Source organism: Suncus etruscus, chromosome 4 (genome assembly GCF_024139225.1).
Source record: "Suncus etruscus isolate mSunEtr1 chromosome 4, mSunEtr1.pri.cur, whole genome shotgun sequence".
Taxonomy (NCBI): Eukaryota; Metazoa; Chordata; class Mammalia; order Eulipotyphla; family Soricidae; genus Suncus; species Suncus etruscus.
The window spans coordinates 38,709,046-38,725,982 of NC_064851.1; the positions used below are offsets into that span (position 1 = coordinate 38,709,046).

General features: G+C 33.7%; 1 protein-coding gene across 1 annotated transcript in view; it reads right to left on the minus strand.

Annotated features, from left to right (window-relative positions):
• COL24A1 (collagen type XXIV alpha 1 chain) overlaps window positions 1-16,937 on the minus strand; it is a 319,520-nt gene that overhangs the window by 152,554 nt on the left and 150,029 nt on the right. The window contains exons 20-23 of the mRNA XM_049772551.1: window positions 7,338-7,391; window positions 3,783-3,836; window positions 3,235-3,279; window positions 810-863 (exon numbers count right to left, since the gene is read on the minus strand). Of these exons, the coding sequence (XP_049628508.1) occupies window positions 810-863; window positions 3,235-3,279; window positions 3,783-3,836; window positions 7,338-7,391 (207 nt within the window). The remainder of the gene's footprint in view (window positions 1-809; window positions 864-3,234; window positions 3,280-3,782; window positions 3,837-7,337; window positions 7,392-16,937) is intronic.

The following is a 16,937-nucleotide window of genomic DNA, read 5'->3' on the forward strand; positions in this document are numbered from 1 at the left end:
TTCAGAAGCATTCAGAGCCACAGCAGTAGTGCACTACTCTGGGAGGGGCTCTGTGGTATTGGAAATCGATTCAGATACCTTGATAATTGAGCTAGCTCTCTGACCCTAAATCATTACCGATTTTTATTGAATAAGAATGCTGATTCTATTATTATAGGCCATAATGTTGTGCATATGAAATCACACATTACTTTTTTATTTATTGAGATAATAAAAAATCATACATAACTTGGAAACAGGTTTAAAAAATGGTACAGTCTTTCAAAGTAATTATCCTTTGAAAGCAATTCAAGGGTTCTCTAAGGGAATGAATTTAATGGTAAAAGGCCCCAGAGTTAGTAAAGTTATATTATCTTTTATATTTCTGTGCAGCGGATTAGATATTACAAAATTATACGGTTCTTGCCCTTTATCTTAACATAAATTTTATGCGAAAATTTAAAATTTTCTAAATGTAAGTATTGTATCTCTTATAGATATAAGGTTTCTCAAGAGTTGTCTCTCTGAAGTAATTCTAACATCTCTTGATAAATTAAGTAAATCTGGAGTAATCTTTATTTTTATGAGAGTCAAATGAATGGTTTTTGGTTTTGCTGTGGAGTTATACCTGGTTATTCTTAGACTTACTCTTTTTTCCGTGCTTGGGGGCCACTCTTGAAGGTTTTCAGAGAACCTTAGTGGTGCTGGAGACTAAAGTGGGGCCTGCCAACTGCTAGGTAAATGCCTCAATCCTTGTTCGATCTCTCTGTATATTTAGACTTATTTTCGAAGATTATACTTTATAACTAGAATAAAGTCAGTTGATTTACCTTTAAGCCTTCTGGTCCTGGTTCACCCATTAATCCCTTTTGACCCGGTTTTCCCTAAAAGAAAACAAAATTAAAGATAAGGTGTTTTAATTACTCTCATTTCTTAAAATTTCCTAAAATTGTAATAATATTATTCTTTACTTTGTCAATATCCTGTATATTTGGGGGATTGATCGTCAATAGTGGGATCTAATAGTGAATTAATAATTACATTAAGATCACTAGGTCTCAACCAATGTGCATAAAAACTTCAATCTATGAAAAGGAAATATGTGTGGGGATATTACTACAAAAATCTCTAATTTATAATATGTATGAGTTGATGTAGATCTGAATTTCATTATTGCTGTCCAAATTAAATTGCTTTTTAAGAAGATAACAAATAATCTATATTTTTCTTTTTTAAAACAAAAACATAAATTTATATATTTTAGCTACATTAAAAATATTGGCAAATTAGAATTGTAGTTTGTACTTCTAGCACAAAATTAGTCTTATTTTGCTTCTGCGTGCTCAAAATTGTTAATGTTTTTCTGCAAAGCACAAAATAAAGCAAAGGACAAATATGGTCATATTTAAGTATCAACTGATTACTAATTGCAGACTGGGAAAATTGTAATTGAGAAAAAAGTTATATAACAGCCTTTTGTTTATTATTATTTTCAGCATTGGGGCTATACCAGGTTATATTCAGGGATTACTCTGGATCTCTACTCCAGGATCACTTCTCATGAGGCTCAGAGGACAATATAGGTTCCAGAGATGAAACCTAGGTTAACTGCATGTAAGCAAGGCAAACACCTTTTCCTGTTGTACTATCTCTTCAGCTCACTAAAAATGTTTTATTTTAGTTGATTTTTATTCATTTTTCTAGAAAGATATTTATCAACATATTTTCTTCTTTAATATATAAATAAAAAGGGGCAAAAGTTCAGGGACCTAGTCCTATTCTTTCATATAGAGATGTACATATCTAAACCACTAGACCCAACACTGTTGAAAGGAGAATGACCAAGCAACAATAAATTTAAAACTGTGTCAGTCAGGGACTAAAATTGGATGGGAGAAAATCTACAATTATTGGTAGAAGAATGTGGTCAATATTGGTGGAATTAAAATTGAGAACATTGTATATCTAAATCCTACTGCCTACTATGAAAACCATGGTGTCTAAGTAAAATATTACTTTAACAAAGTTATAGGAGGAAGGTCATATAGTATATTCAAGAGGTCCATTTTAAAACTGGATACATTTCTTAAAAACTAAAAAACTGAGCTTCCATATGACCCAGCAATTCTACTTTTTGTTATATATCTCAATTGAATTTGGATATCTATCCTATTTTCTGAAAGTATTAGCCACAAAGTCAAGTTCTTAAAATAACCAAAGTACCCAACAGTAGATGACTTACCATATTTTCCGGCGTATAAGACGACTTTTGAAACAAAAAAAAGTCAACCGAAAATCGGGGGTTGTCTTATATGTTGAGTATATCCCGAAAAATGTTTCAATATGCCGCTAAATGAAAATTGTCTGAATATTGCCACAAAACGAATTTTCCAACTCGATCCTGCACCAATCACTGCAAGGCTACTCGGACTGCCTCTCTAACTCAGCCAGTCCAAGCAGGCTTTTTATGCATGCAAATTAGACAATGTTCTGGACCCAAATATACACTGTAAAAAGCCTGCTCAGATTGGCCAGAGTCAGAAAGGAAGTCTATTACAGTATAACCTTTGAACCTTTGCTTGTTGTGATTGGCTCACTGTGGTACATACAGTTGCAGCACAGGAACCCAAGTTGGCTGCATGCAAGGCAAGTGCACTATTTAATGTATCATTACACCCCCATGCATGTCCAAATTATTAAATAATTCATTTTTAGAATCTGAAAACTATTAATTCATTTAAGAAAAACTTTCAAAATGCATCACATTTCTGTAATATTTCTTTTTTTTTGGGGGGGGGTTGGCCACACCTGGTGGCGCTCAGGGATTACTCCTGGTTCTGCACTCTGAAATCGCTCTTGGTTTGTTTTTGTTTTGTTTTGCTTTTTTTTTTTGGTTTTTGGGCCACACCCGGTAAAGCTCAGGGGTTACTCCTGGCTATGTGCTCAGAAGTTGCTCCTGGCTTGGAGGACCATATGGGACACCGGGGGATCGAACCGCGGTCTGTCCAAGGCTAGCGCAGGCAAGGCAGGCACCTTACCTTTAGCGCCACCGCCCGGCCCCCTGAAATCGCTCTTGACAGGCTCAGGGGACTATATGGATACCAGGGATCAAACCCAGGTTCATCCAAGTCGGCTGTCTGTTTTATTTTTTGTCCTTTGTCATAAAATATTTAAAATATTTAGCTGTTAAATAAACAATCACACAACAGTTGTTTTTCTAAGATTACTTATTGAAAATGATCACATAAAACTTACTCTTGATCCAAGTTCTCCAATAGGACCAATAGGTCCTTCTTCTCCCTTGAAAACAAAAATTAAAAAACAAAAAATCTGAAACATATGCTGCATGGGTAGATATAAAATAGAGAATAAAAGAAAAAATAGAGACTACTTCATTCTTTAAAAATTAATAGTATTTAATTCGTTTTATGTATTTTAAGTATACTAATTTTTCACCTTTAAATAGTTCATATTATATTATATGAATATTACTTGCTTGATTAACTTTTGCTCAAGTCACATAAAATTTATTGAGTCACAATATAATATATACATAAATAACTAAATATACATTCTACAATATATGAAAGATACATATTTCACACATTCTGTGAGACCGATTAATGAAATTATATAAGGACAAATTATTTGAAATAAATCATTGTAAAATTGTCAATAGAAAAATCTTCTATTGGAATCTTCTAATAGATAAAAGCATATTTTTCTTAAGCAAAAAAACAAAGCACCATAAAAAATGAGAGGCAATTTAACTAAAATTATAGCTATGTATATTATTTTCATACCTGAGTTCCCTTGAGGCCAGGAGGCCCAGGAGGCCCTCTAGTTCCAAGGGCTCCCTATAAAACAATATAAATACACACTTAAAATTTTAGCTCAATTACCATTTTTAAAAGTAAGCATTAATCTTGTAAAGGCAATAGAATTTGCTGCCGTCCACTATTCTACTCCAAATATATAAAAAAGGAATAACATGAAAGAACAGAAAACTGCAGGGTATCAGAAATGCTGGGAAGGTAGAATGACTTTTTTAAAACAACATGCTAATATTCAAATACTGCTCAGAATTGTTACTCCAGCACACTTATCCAAAACAAACAAACAAACGACTTTCAAAGTTAAAGCTCAGATCAGCACTAATCTAAAAATAATATAATAAATACATCAATGTGTTCACACACACACAAAAAGATTTTGTAAATATGTGGTATATGTGGCTTAATATTTTTTAAGAAAGTAGAATACATTACGCATACTAAGTATTCATCAAACTTATTTTCCTTCTTGATACAATGTGGTAAAAAGAGAAAAATTGCAGAAAAATAATGATCTGAACATGATTAAGAATTAGAAGGTTAAATATTATGTTAATAAAATAGATGTGGTTAAAAAATAAAAGTTCACTAAAATTTTGTCAACATAATTAAAAAATCTTTCTATTTCAGAAAATAACCTATAACAGCTATTCAATACAGCAACATTTTTCTTATTAAGCAATGTTCCCCTTAGGTATTAGAACAATGCTAGTAACGTTAGTAATAACCTATATGTTTGTGCAACTTTCTTATTTTTAATAGGACCAAGTAAATTAAAATACTTAAATAGTCTTGTTTTATGCATATACAGCATGCATTAATTTTTTTTTCAGGCAAAAGCATGCTAATTTTCTTTAGAGAAATATTCTCCACGTGTGGCTTAACTAACTGACTAAATTTTTTGTAATGAAAATTTTCTTTTTCTGATTTTTGTTGTAGTACCATTGTCTATAACAGATGCACGAATCATTCCACTAACATATCCACCACCAGAGTACCCACTACCCTTATCTTCAGATTTCTAACTATTGAAAACAGGATTCGATGTATAGGTCTTGGTAAAAGCAATGTACATAATTGCAAACTTTTGAAACTTAGCGCACACCTACATGCCAGACTTCAGTTTCTTGTTTTTCTCTTCTTCAAAACCTTCTACTCCTTCTTAGTTCCTTATTTAAGTCAATATATCAGTAATCTAAAACAGAGGCTTTTTTTTCCACTTAGTTTTCTTCATTCACCTTCATTTTAAGTTACCAAACTATAATGCTCATCTTTTCAACATAGCTTTTAATTAGTCATTTAATCATCAATAGCCAATTTGTATTACCTTACTCATCTGCATTTTGATTGTATTATTGTTTTTTGATATATAAAAAATCAACTGGTTTCCTCTCTCAAAATGTTATGGTTTATAATATATAGTAAAGGTCATACTTATAGTTTTTTTTTTTAAGTAAAATCGAGAAGGAAAATTTCAAGTAGGTTTGTGGAAAATAGGAAAAGTGTCCTGGACAATTTATTATATGATGTGTAGATAAAGAAGGGCACAGGAAAGTGGAGAAATAACTAGTAAAAAGAACAGATGAACATTATGAGATCTGAACCAGTGTAACACAATTACGTTTTCCACATTTCCTGTGTAATGTTTTTTTAGAGTGGTGGCAAATATAGCCATGCAACTACTTCTAGAGACAGAGGTGGGTTATAAAGAACTTTGTGTTTAAAATAAAAGAAGTACAGAGTAAAGTTGGAAACGGTAAAGATCACTGAAGGATTTAAGCACAGGAATGGCATGATGAAATCTATACTTTGCAAAATTGTTCCATCAGCCACTAGATATGAAATATTGCCAGACTATATGGGAGATGAATAATTGGAGAGCTTGCTGGAAAATAAAGAGAGCTAAACTAAAACATTGGCAGTGAGGTTGGTTTTAAGGGCAAAGAAGGGACATTTTGAGTCAATGGAGAGATCATGATAACAGTAATAACTGATGGCATGAGGTTATTCTGGAGTCAGGAGACAGTTTGATGCAAAGCATATGTGGAAGTGAATGGTAAGGAAGAATAACTTTATGGAGACACAAAAGAAGAGGGAAATGTTTTTGTACTCTGGGAAGGGCTGTAGGTAAACTGTGGGGTACACAGACAAAATACATATGTTTACTTAAATTAGAATTTTACATAAACAATAAATAATATTAGAGCAAATAGTCTCCAAATAAATGTACTTCTATCCTTGCAAATATATTTCTCCTTTTCCTGAAAGTTATACACCTCATTTGTCTACTTACAAATCTTTATTTATTTATCATGTCAGTCCATCTACATGTCAGTCCATGCTACAAAGTATTATCTGAATCTTCAACCTGTATTTTCACTATATTACATTCTACTTACGTTGCTACTAGATAGGTTTAATGGAATAACTTTTTCTAAACTGAACTAGAGATCAAGGTTTTTTTCATCTTGTAGACTTAGGATATAGCACAACTGGTCTGTGAATGACATCCATAACTATCAATTAATTTAATGAAAGGCTTATTTCAAATCTTTATAACTTCTGTTCTAGCTGTTTTTAGCTAATTTTCTTGCTTTCAGTCACTGTTCTGTTTAAGTCATCTAATAGAAGCATCTTTATACAACAATGAATCATCTAGGGAAACTTTACTAATTCAATATTTCCAATTACTTCATACACCCATATATAACATAGAACTTCTCTAGTTAATATTTTGACATTATTATAAAACAATTAATTGCCAACACAAATTAAAGAACTCCAAATTTTAAATAATTTCTTTTTTAGTTTCCTGGCCACATCACTTAATGTTTAGTTTTTAAGCCTGGGATCTGTATCAGATAAAAAATACTCAGCATATAATGCTATTCTGGGGTTTAAATTACACAAATATAAACAAACTGTTGTATATGTATATACTGTGTTGGTGTGATAATATACACTATGGTAAAATATGTACTGCATATACATATATGTATACACAAAGGAAACAATGCAGTAAAGGACAGACTAGTAAGTAAGAGTCACACATACAACATAGTAAAGGAAATAAAATTACCTATGTTTCCTTCAGGTGTTTGGTTGTGTGTAATTTTCTATAACATCATATGCTTTTATTTTCATGAGAGGAAATTCTAAAAGACCTAATTGTAGTAGTCAGAAAACTCTCATGCCATTGCTCTTTAGCCCCCCCCCACTTGCTTCCTAAAAATTGTTTTATTCTGTGAGTTATGTGCTTTGCAAATATGACAATTGAAAAATCATTTCAATGACTTGAACCCAAGGAGACTGACTTTCATACTATAAATAAAAAGTCACTGAAGGAATGAATACTAGACATGCAAACCACCTCCAGGCTCTACTGAAACAAGCTGTACCAAGATCATTATGATCACTTGTGAAAATATTCTAAATTATCTGATAGTAAATACCCAAATATTTTTCCATTCATAGAGATTTGAAATTAGAAAACTCTAGGTATCATAGCTTTTCTCTAAATTTTACCTTTGATCCTTCAGGGCCATTTTGTCCAGGAATCCCAATATCTCCTGGAAATCCCTGCAGAAAGTAAAAATGTAAAGAACTTATTTGTAGAAAATCATATCATATTAAACACATAATTGAACCCTCTGCCTTCCTCACATTCCAACTTATTCCAAATAATTTATATCCTCAAACATGCCACATTAAAGAGGAAGAGACAGTTCAAAACATTGGAATACAAAACGTGTGCATATAGATGATCACAAGCAACCTCCGAATCAGGAAAAAACCACAAGTCCATACTAATAAAATGCTTTTTTGTTTGTTTTGGGTCACACTCAGCAATGTTTAAGGCTTACTTGTGGCTTTGTGCTCAGGGATCACTCCTGGCAGGCTTGTTCAGAGATCACTCAATTAGGGATGTTTTGGATTGAACCAGGGTTGGTTATGTTTTAGGCAAATGTAATACCTATTGTACTATCACTTCCAAACCCATTCTAATAAAATCTTAATTAATTCTTGAAAAGTCACCTACAACTTGAAAGAAAATTCAAAAGGTGAATAACACATCATTTAACTTTACATGACACAACTCCTAAGAGTTCCAGGATTAAATTTTGTAGTATCAATCTGCTATCTACTTAAAGATATTTATAGGTAAGATTCAAATAACTTCTATGAGATGAAAAATATAACCTCCAAGTGTATAAGATATTATGTATAATATAATGTATAAGACATATTTTATAATGTCCAAATGGATAAGATATATTATCGTATAAGATATTAATCAGTTTTGTTTGTAACAACTTTATTATTATAAAATTCCATATTTAATGTCTATAAATACTTCTTAGCTCTTCAAACAGTTTTAGAATAGATCTTAATGTCTTACTCATTCATAATTAATGAATAAACTGCAATAGATATTTACTCTCCAATTCTGCAAAAATCAGGATTTTATCTTTTTTGGAAATTACATGACAGTAATCAAAATAGTTGACCAAATATATACAGGTAGATTATACTGTTAACTAAAATATATTAAGGGAAAAGACTAAATATTTCTTGAAAAATGTTTAGACTAAAATTATTTCAGAAAGGAGCTATTCTTTGAGTAATTAATATAAATTTTATAATGATAATATGCTAAGATTGCAATCATTTTGTCACAGGTGACGCTATTTTATGACATAGACAAAGGAATAAAGAATGAGGTAAGTACAATAATTATTTTCTTTAAAAGTTGAGGGTTTGAGCAATAGCACAGCAAGTAGGACATTTGCATTAGATTCCCACCACCCCATATGGTCTCTCAAGCAGCCAAAAATTTTTTTCAGTGCAGAACCAGGAATAATCCCTGAGCACCACTGAATGTGGCTCAAAAGCCAAAAACAAAAAACAATGCAAAGCAAAGCAAAATAAAGAAAGGAAAAGAAAAGGAGAAAAAGCAGAGAAAAGAAAATAAAGAAGAAAAGTGGCAGAGATTGAAAAGAGAGCACAATAGTACATAGCACAATCTCCATGGATTTGGTACACCTGGACCATACCCCATACCATGAGCACAAAACCAGGATTTAGTACTTAGAACAACTGTATGTGACCACAAGCTAAAGTAAAAAAAAATGTTGTACCTAAAAGTTAAAATCAGCCAGGAAAAGGAGTTTTGTAGATGAGTATGATAACAAAATAATGAATACAAGATGAAATAACAAGTCAATTCTAGTATACTCTGGAAAGAATATAAAGACTCACCCAGTGTAGATTAGGACAAGTATGCTTTAATTTCAATTTAGGATTTAAGTTTTGTGTAGATAAATAATTCTCTTTATTGGAGGGGGGTTGGTTTGGGAGGCACTCAGGTGACCATATGGGATGTTGGGGATAGAACTTGGGTTGACTACATGCAAAGCAAAATTCCTACCTGCTGTGCTATCACTCCAGTCCAGAAAAATAATTCTTTAGAAAAATTTTGCAATGAAAAAGGCAATGGTGATATAAACACTAGTCACAGGATATGTTTTCTAGGAAATTTGAATGTAATATATTTTACATTTGTTGATTACTTTAGCAATTAATGAAAATCATGTTCACATATGTTAATATATATATATGATAACATTTAAAACTAGTTTCCTCACATTTCATACTCTTCCTGTCTAACACACTTTGTATTTGTAAGTTTAGTGATGAAAAGCCCTAGGAGTGTTCGCATTGGCAGCACGTATACTAAAATTGGAAAACACCTACGAGCTTGAATCAAGATAATTACAATATCAAAATAAATCGGTGCAGCTGCTAGAATATTTTAAAACCAAGAATAAAAACACTACATAATATAATTATTACATTTTGGCATATTTAGATAAGAAATATAAAAACACCTATCCAACAAGTTAAGGCATATATTCACTGTATCATAGTACACAACTGATGAGATGTTGAAATAAATTGAGAGAACAAAGTGAAATGCCATTCAGCTATGTAAAACAATAAAATATTATTAGCATTTGTGACATATGAATAAACCTTAAAGGCAAATCTGCTAAGTAAAATAAATCAGATGAAGTTAAACTATATTATTTAAATCATATGAAAGATAAACACTAACAAGAGAAATAAAATAAAACCAAGAGAAAGCTGTAGAATCTGATGAAAAAAGACAGTAACTGAAGTGGGGGAAAATAAAATGAGTCATGAAATGGAGAGAGGCAAAGTGTTACAATTTATAGTGTTGGGTAGAAATTAGATTCTCAGAACTGAGTATATTATAGTTTATAACAGGTCAAAATATAAAGTCCTGTACTTGGATATTGTGTAATAAAGCAATATTACCTTAGTATTTAATATTGTAATAATGATATAATAAAGAATAAAAATCTGCTCATGTTTAGAGAATGAGAGGGAGTCCACTCATTTGGGGGAAGAGATTGGAGTATATCCAGTAGTGCTCAAGGGACCATATTGGTGCTAGGAATTCAAACTGCGTCCTTCACAAGCAAGAAAACTAATTAAATCTCTATACGTTCTCTATATTCAACTAATTATTTTGAAAACTGGCAAACAAGGGTGAAGAATAAATGATTCACTGTATCTTTTCTTTATGTACCTTATCAGTAATCAAATAGTAGATAATTTATTTATTTAATGATTGAAAGAGAATGATAAAAATTTTTCTACTTTTTTATTTCTTTTTTATAATTTTTAATAACCATGAGATACACAGGTTACAAAATTGCTCATGACTGAGTTTCAGTCATACAGTGTAGGACATACTTCACCACTGCACATTTCCTACCAGGCTCCTACCCGCCCTCCTTCTCCCTTCTCCATGCCTGCCTCTGTGGCAGATATTCTCTCTTTTCCTTTGTTTCCATAGATATTAGTTTGGTATATTGTTACCGAAGGCATATCATGCATACCTCCTTTCAGCATCCAGTTTGTGTTCAGAGTGATCATTTCCAAATAGCATCACATAGTGGTCCCTCCACTGCCTAACTGCACACCCCTGTTATTTGTGGTAAGCTTCCTATGATGAACTGGTCCTCCTGGCACTCAACCTTTTGTCTTTGGAAACTAATAACATACTAACTTATTTTTTATATACCACAAATGAGTGAGATCATTCTATGTCTATCCTTCTTCCTCGAATTCATTTTTCTTAGCATAATACTCTCCATTTTCGTCCAGGTATAAGAAAATTTTATGACTTAATTTTTTCCTAGCATTTGTGAAGTATTCCATTGTGTAGATATATGGCTGTTTCTTTGTCCTCTCAACTGTTCTCAGGCACTTGGGTTGTTTCCAGTTTGGGGATATTGTGAATAGTGCTGTGATGAATATAGGAATGCAGAGGGCTTTTCTGCATTGTGTCTTTGGACCCGTAAGGTGTCTTCTTAAGAGTGGTATTGCTAGGTCATATGGGAACTATTTCTATGGTTAATTTTTTGAAAAATGTCCATTTTGTTTTCCAAAAATGCTGGACACAAGCAACAGTGAAAGAGTGTCCCTTTCTTGCTGCATCAGTGCAACACCGGTTGTTCTGGTTCTGTTTAATGATTATTTGTATATAGAAAGGCATATTTTTATAGCTTGCCATTTTATTCTACAAATTTATTATTTCTGGGAGCTTTTTGTGTAACTTTAGAATTTATGTCAACAGCAAATAAGGCTTGACTTCTTCCTTAATGGATGTCCTTAATACCCTTTTCTTGCCTAACCACTATGGCAAGTACTGTTGTACTATATTGAAACAAAGTGGTAAGAGTAGATTACCTTGTCTTTTGCCAGATAATAGAGGAAAGGATATTTATTTGTCCCCATGAATATGTTTGTCATGTTTGTGGTAAATGGTTTTTAATATATTGAGGAAAGTTTTTAATTTCTAACTTGAGAGTTTTTGTCATGAATGGGAGCTGAACCTTATCAAAAACTTACTCTGCATCTATTGATATGATTATATGATTTTAATTTTTCTTTTATTTATATGGTGTATTATGTTAATTGACTTGTGCTTGCTAATCCATTCTGTATTCCTGGAATAATTTCCACTTGGTTATGTTGTATGACCCTCTTTATGAATTGCTGGATTCCACTTGCTAGCATTCTGTTGAAGATTCTTTCCTATGTGTTCATTAAAGATATGGACCTGTAATTTTCTTTTTCTTAGTGTCTTTTTCTGAAAAACTCCCAGTTTTCTATTTCTTCAATTTCCTGAAAAAAACCTGAAAAGAATTACTTACTAGTCATCATAAAGGGTTTGAAAGAATTCACTAGTGAATTCATCTGGGCTGGTTTTATATTTTGAGGAAGACTTTTGATTGCTATTTCAACTTCCTCAATTGTAATAGGTCTTTCAAGTATTCTACATCATTTTAGTTCAAACTTGGAAGGTCATAGGAGTCCAAGAACTTATACATTTCGTCTAGGTTCTCTTATTTAATGGCATAAAGATCCTCAAAGTAACTTCTGACCACACTTTGAATTTCTATAGTATCTGTTGTGATGTCCTCTTTTTTTATTTCTGATTCAGTTTATTATGGTCCTAGATCTCTCTTTCTTTGAAAGTCTTGCTAATATTTTAATTATCTTGTTTATTTTTCAAACAACCAACTCTTGCTTTCAACCTCTTAGATTGTTTTTGTTTATGGTTTATTGATTTTTGCTTTTATCTTCATTTTATAATTTCTTAAACTGTATGATTATTTATGTAGGACCTTTCCTCTTTCCTCATGAATACTTGAACTTTCCTCTATTCCTGCTTTTTGCTACATTCTACAAATTCTGATAATTCATGTCCTCATTTACATTTGTTTCTAAGAATCTTTTTATTTACTCTTTGGTTTCTTTTCTAATCCCACTGTGTTTTTTTCAGTAGTGAACTGTTTAATTTTCAGGTTTTAAAATTATTTGTTTCTGTTTGTAATTCATTTCTATATTCAGCATGTCATGGTCTGAGAAAATAGTTGATACATTTTCAACAACAAAACAATGAACAAAACCATTTGAATTTAAACATTCTTCTGAATAATATTTTTAGAATTTTAATTTTTAAACCAAAAAAACATATTGAAAAGAATAAACTGTCCTTTTTGTCCAAATATTCTTCATTAACTTAAAAAAATGACATTTATAATGTATTTTCCAAGCACTTCCCATTAAGGAGAAACTCAATTTCAATGAATTTAAATATTAAAAGGTTTTAATTTAGTTTAGCTTTATAAAAATATTTTATTGACACTAAAGATAAAAATATAACCGATTTTCAGGGAGGGACTTCAGAGCATAAAAACTGGCTATCCTTTGCAAAAGCTGGCTCCCTGTGTGTGACACCAGGCGGGGAAAATCCGCGAAAGTACACCGGCCCAGTGGGGCTCAGCTGTGAAAGACTGTGAGTGTGACCTGTCTATGTCTGTCTACTGTCCTCTTGCGTGAAACTCTTGCGAGTGGGGCAAAAAGAGGCTCAGAGGAGCACGGCCGCTCCACTTCGCTACGCGGCCGTGCACTCTTTCTAAGGAAAGAACTCCATTGCAACAAGAAGGAAAAATCACACTAAGAACGGCGCTATATCACAGAAGCAAACATTTCTCTCTGGACTGTCTTCTCTGTTACATGCTCGGGCCTAAGATTTGACCCAGTGTGAGGCTTCATCCACGGAGGACTCCCCTCCCTTAGAGGCAAGTCAGCCCATCCAGAAAGGGAGGAGCCAGAGGAGTGTGCTGCCTACATCATATAGACAATGAATACCACTACAACACGTAGAAAAACCCACAATACAAATGTGACAATGGGGAAACAGCGCAGGCCAGCATCAGACATAGAGAATGAAGATGACAATTCTGAGGACCAGATAATGACTGAACAACTAATCAACCTCTCAGATAAGGACTTCAGACTAGCAATATGGAAGGTGCTCAACAGACTCCAAGAAACCATGGATCGAGTTGAACAGAACACTAATAAGAACCAAGAAAATATGAAGGCAGAAATGACAAAACTCCAAACTGAAATAACATGTCAACTAACAGGCCTGAAAAACTCAGTAAACGAAGTGAATGACAAAATGGATAAGCTCTGGGACAGGGTATCAGAAGCTGAGAATAGACTTGGTGCTGTGGAAGATGAGATACATAACAATTCCATACAGCAGGAGAGATTGGACAAAAATCTTAAAGCAAATGAGCAGACAATGGAAAAATTAGTCAAAGAATGGGAACAGACGAAAATAGAAGTCTATGATAAGATCAACAGAAACAACTTAAGAATCATTGGAGTCCCAGAGACCCAGGAAGAAAATTTCCAGGAAGAATCAATGGTCAAGAACATCATTAAAGAGAAACTCCCAGAGCTAAAGAATATATGTGATCAAATCCTGCATGCCCGAAGAGTACCAACCAAAAGAGACCCCAGAAAAACCACCCCAAGACACATCCTAGTCACAATGACAAATCCCACAGATAGAGACAGAATTCTGAAAACAGCAAGATCAAAAGGGGAAATCATGTTCAAGCAAGCTTCCCTGAGATTTACAGCAGACCTGTCACCAGAAACGCTCAATGCCAGAAAGCAGTGGTGGGATATTGTGACAAGACTGAATGAAATGAATGCTTCACCCAGAATACTATACCCAGCAAAACTCACTTTCCGGTTTGATGGAAGAATACATGGTTTCACAGACAAAAAACAGCTCAGAAACTTCACAGACACAAAACCAGTCTTAAGAGAAAAACTGAAAGACCTAATCTAAGACAAGACTACCCAAAAGACACACCAAATTTTGAAATAAAGATGGCGTTAAATCCCAGGACAATTCTTTCTCTCAACGTCAATGGACTAAATGCACCAGTTAAGAGACACAGAGTGGCTAAATGGATCAAAAAAACTCAATCCAACCTTCTGCTGCCTACAAGAAACGCACCTGAATAGTCAGAACAAACATAGACTCAAAATAAAAGGCTGGAGAAAAGTTATCCAAGCAAACAACACCCATAAAAAAGCTGGAGTGGCCATACTAATATCAGATAATGCAAACTTTATACTCAGGAAGGTTGTAAGGGACAAAGACGGACATTTTATATTAATCAAGGGGTACGTAGAGCAGGAAGAATTCACTCTCCTAAACATATATGCACCGAATGAGGGGCCAGCAAAATATTTAATACAACTGCTGACAAATCTGAAAATAATATCAACAACAACACAATAATTGTGGGGGACCTAAACACGGCTTTGTCAACACTGGACAGGTCAACCAGACTGAAACCCAACAAGAATATACTAGACCTGAGGAGAGAAATGGAAGAAAGAGGCCTAGTGGATATATATAGGACACTCCATCCCCAGAAACCTGGATACACATTCTTCTCCAATGTACATGGGACATTCTCCAGGATAGACTACATGCTGGCACATAAAACATACCTCCATAAGATCAAGAGGATAGAAATTTTGCAGACTACCTTCGCTGACCACAAGGCTCTGAAATTATTTGTGAACTCCAAAGGGACTCAGAAGAAACACTTTAACACCTGGAAGTTAAACAGCCTCATGCTCAATAACCAGTGGGTCCGAGATGAAATCAAGGAGGAAATCAAAAGGTTCCTGGAAACAAATGACAATAAAGACACAAACTCTCAGAACTTATGGGACACAGCAAAAGCAGTACTGAGAGGAAAATTTATAGCTTTGCAAGCACACATCAGGAAGGAAGAAGGAGCTTACCTGAGTAGCTTAATGACACAGCTAATAGAACTAGAAAATGCTCAACAAAAGGACCCAAGAACAGGAAGACAGAAGGAAATAACAAAGCTGAGAGCAGAAATCAACGAAGTGGAAACTCAAAAAACAATCCGAAAGATCAACGAAAGCAGAAGTTGGTTCTTTGAAAAAATAAACAAGATTGATAGACCACTGGCAAACCTAACAAGAAAGAGAGAGAGAGAAACTTGATAACTCGTATCAGGAATGAAAAAGGAGAGATCACTACTGATATGACAGAGATTCAAAGGGTAATCAGAAACTACTTTGAAAAACTCTACGCCACTAAAAATGAGAACCTGGAAGAAATGGATAAATTCTTGGACTCTTATAATCTTCCACGGTTGAAGGAAGAGGATGTAGCATATCTAAACACCCCCATCACCATTGATGAAATTAAAACAGTAATCAAATGTCTGCCGAAAAACAAAAGCCCAGGTCCAGATGGATTCACTAATGAATTCTATCAAACTTTCCAAGAGGAACTACTGCCAATCTTGGCAAGACTCTTTCATGAAATTGAACAAACAGAAACACTTCCAAATAGCTTTTATGAAGCCAACATCACCTTGATACCTAAACCAGACAGAGACGCTACCAAAAAAGAAAATTACAGACCAATATCACTGATGAATGCAGATGCAAAGATCCTCAACAAAATCCTGGCAAATAGGATTCAATGCCTCATTAAGAAGATCATCCACTACGATCAAGTAGGTTTCATCCCAGGAATGCAAGGCTGGTTTAACATCCGTAAATCTATCAACATAATACACAACATCAATAACAAGAAAAATAAAAACCACATGATCATATCAATAGATGCAGAGAAAGCATTTGATAAGGTCCAACACCCATTCTTGATCAAAACTCTCAGCAAGATGGGAATGGAGGGAACCTTTCTCAATATAGTGAAGGCCATCTACCACAAGCCAGTGGCAAATATTATCCTCAATGGAGAAAAACTGAAAGCCTTCCCTCTAAATTCTGGCACAAGACAAGGCTGTCCTCTCTCACCACTCCTATTCAACATAGCACTGGAAGTACTTGCTATAGCGATTAGGCAAGAAAAGGATATCAAGGGAATCCAGATAGGAAAGGAAGAAGTCAAGCTCTCACTGTTTGCAGATGACATGATACTCTACTTAGAAAACCCTAAAGACTCTATCAAAAAGCTTCTAGAAACAATAGACTCATATAGCAAGGTGGCAGGCTACAAAATTAACACACAAAAATCAATGGCCTTTCTATACACCAACAGTAATAAAGAAGAAATGGACATTAAGAAAACAACCCCATTCAAAATAGTACCACACAAACTCAAATATCTTGGAATCAACTTGACTAAATATGTGAAGGACCTAT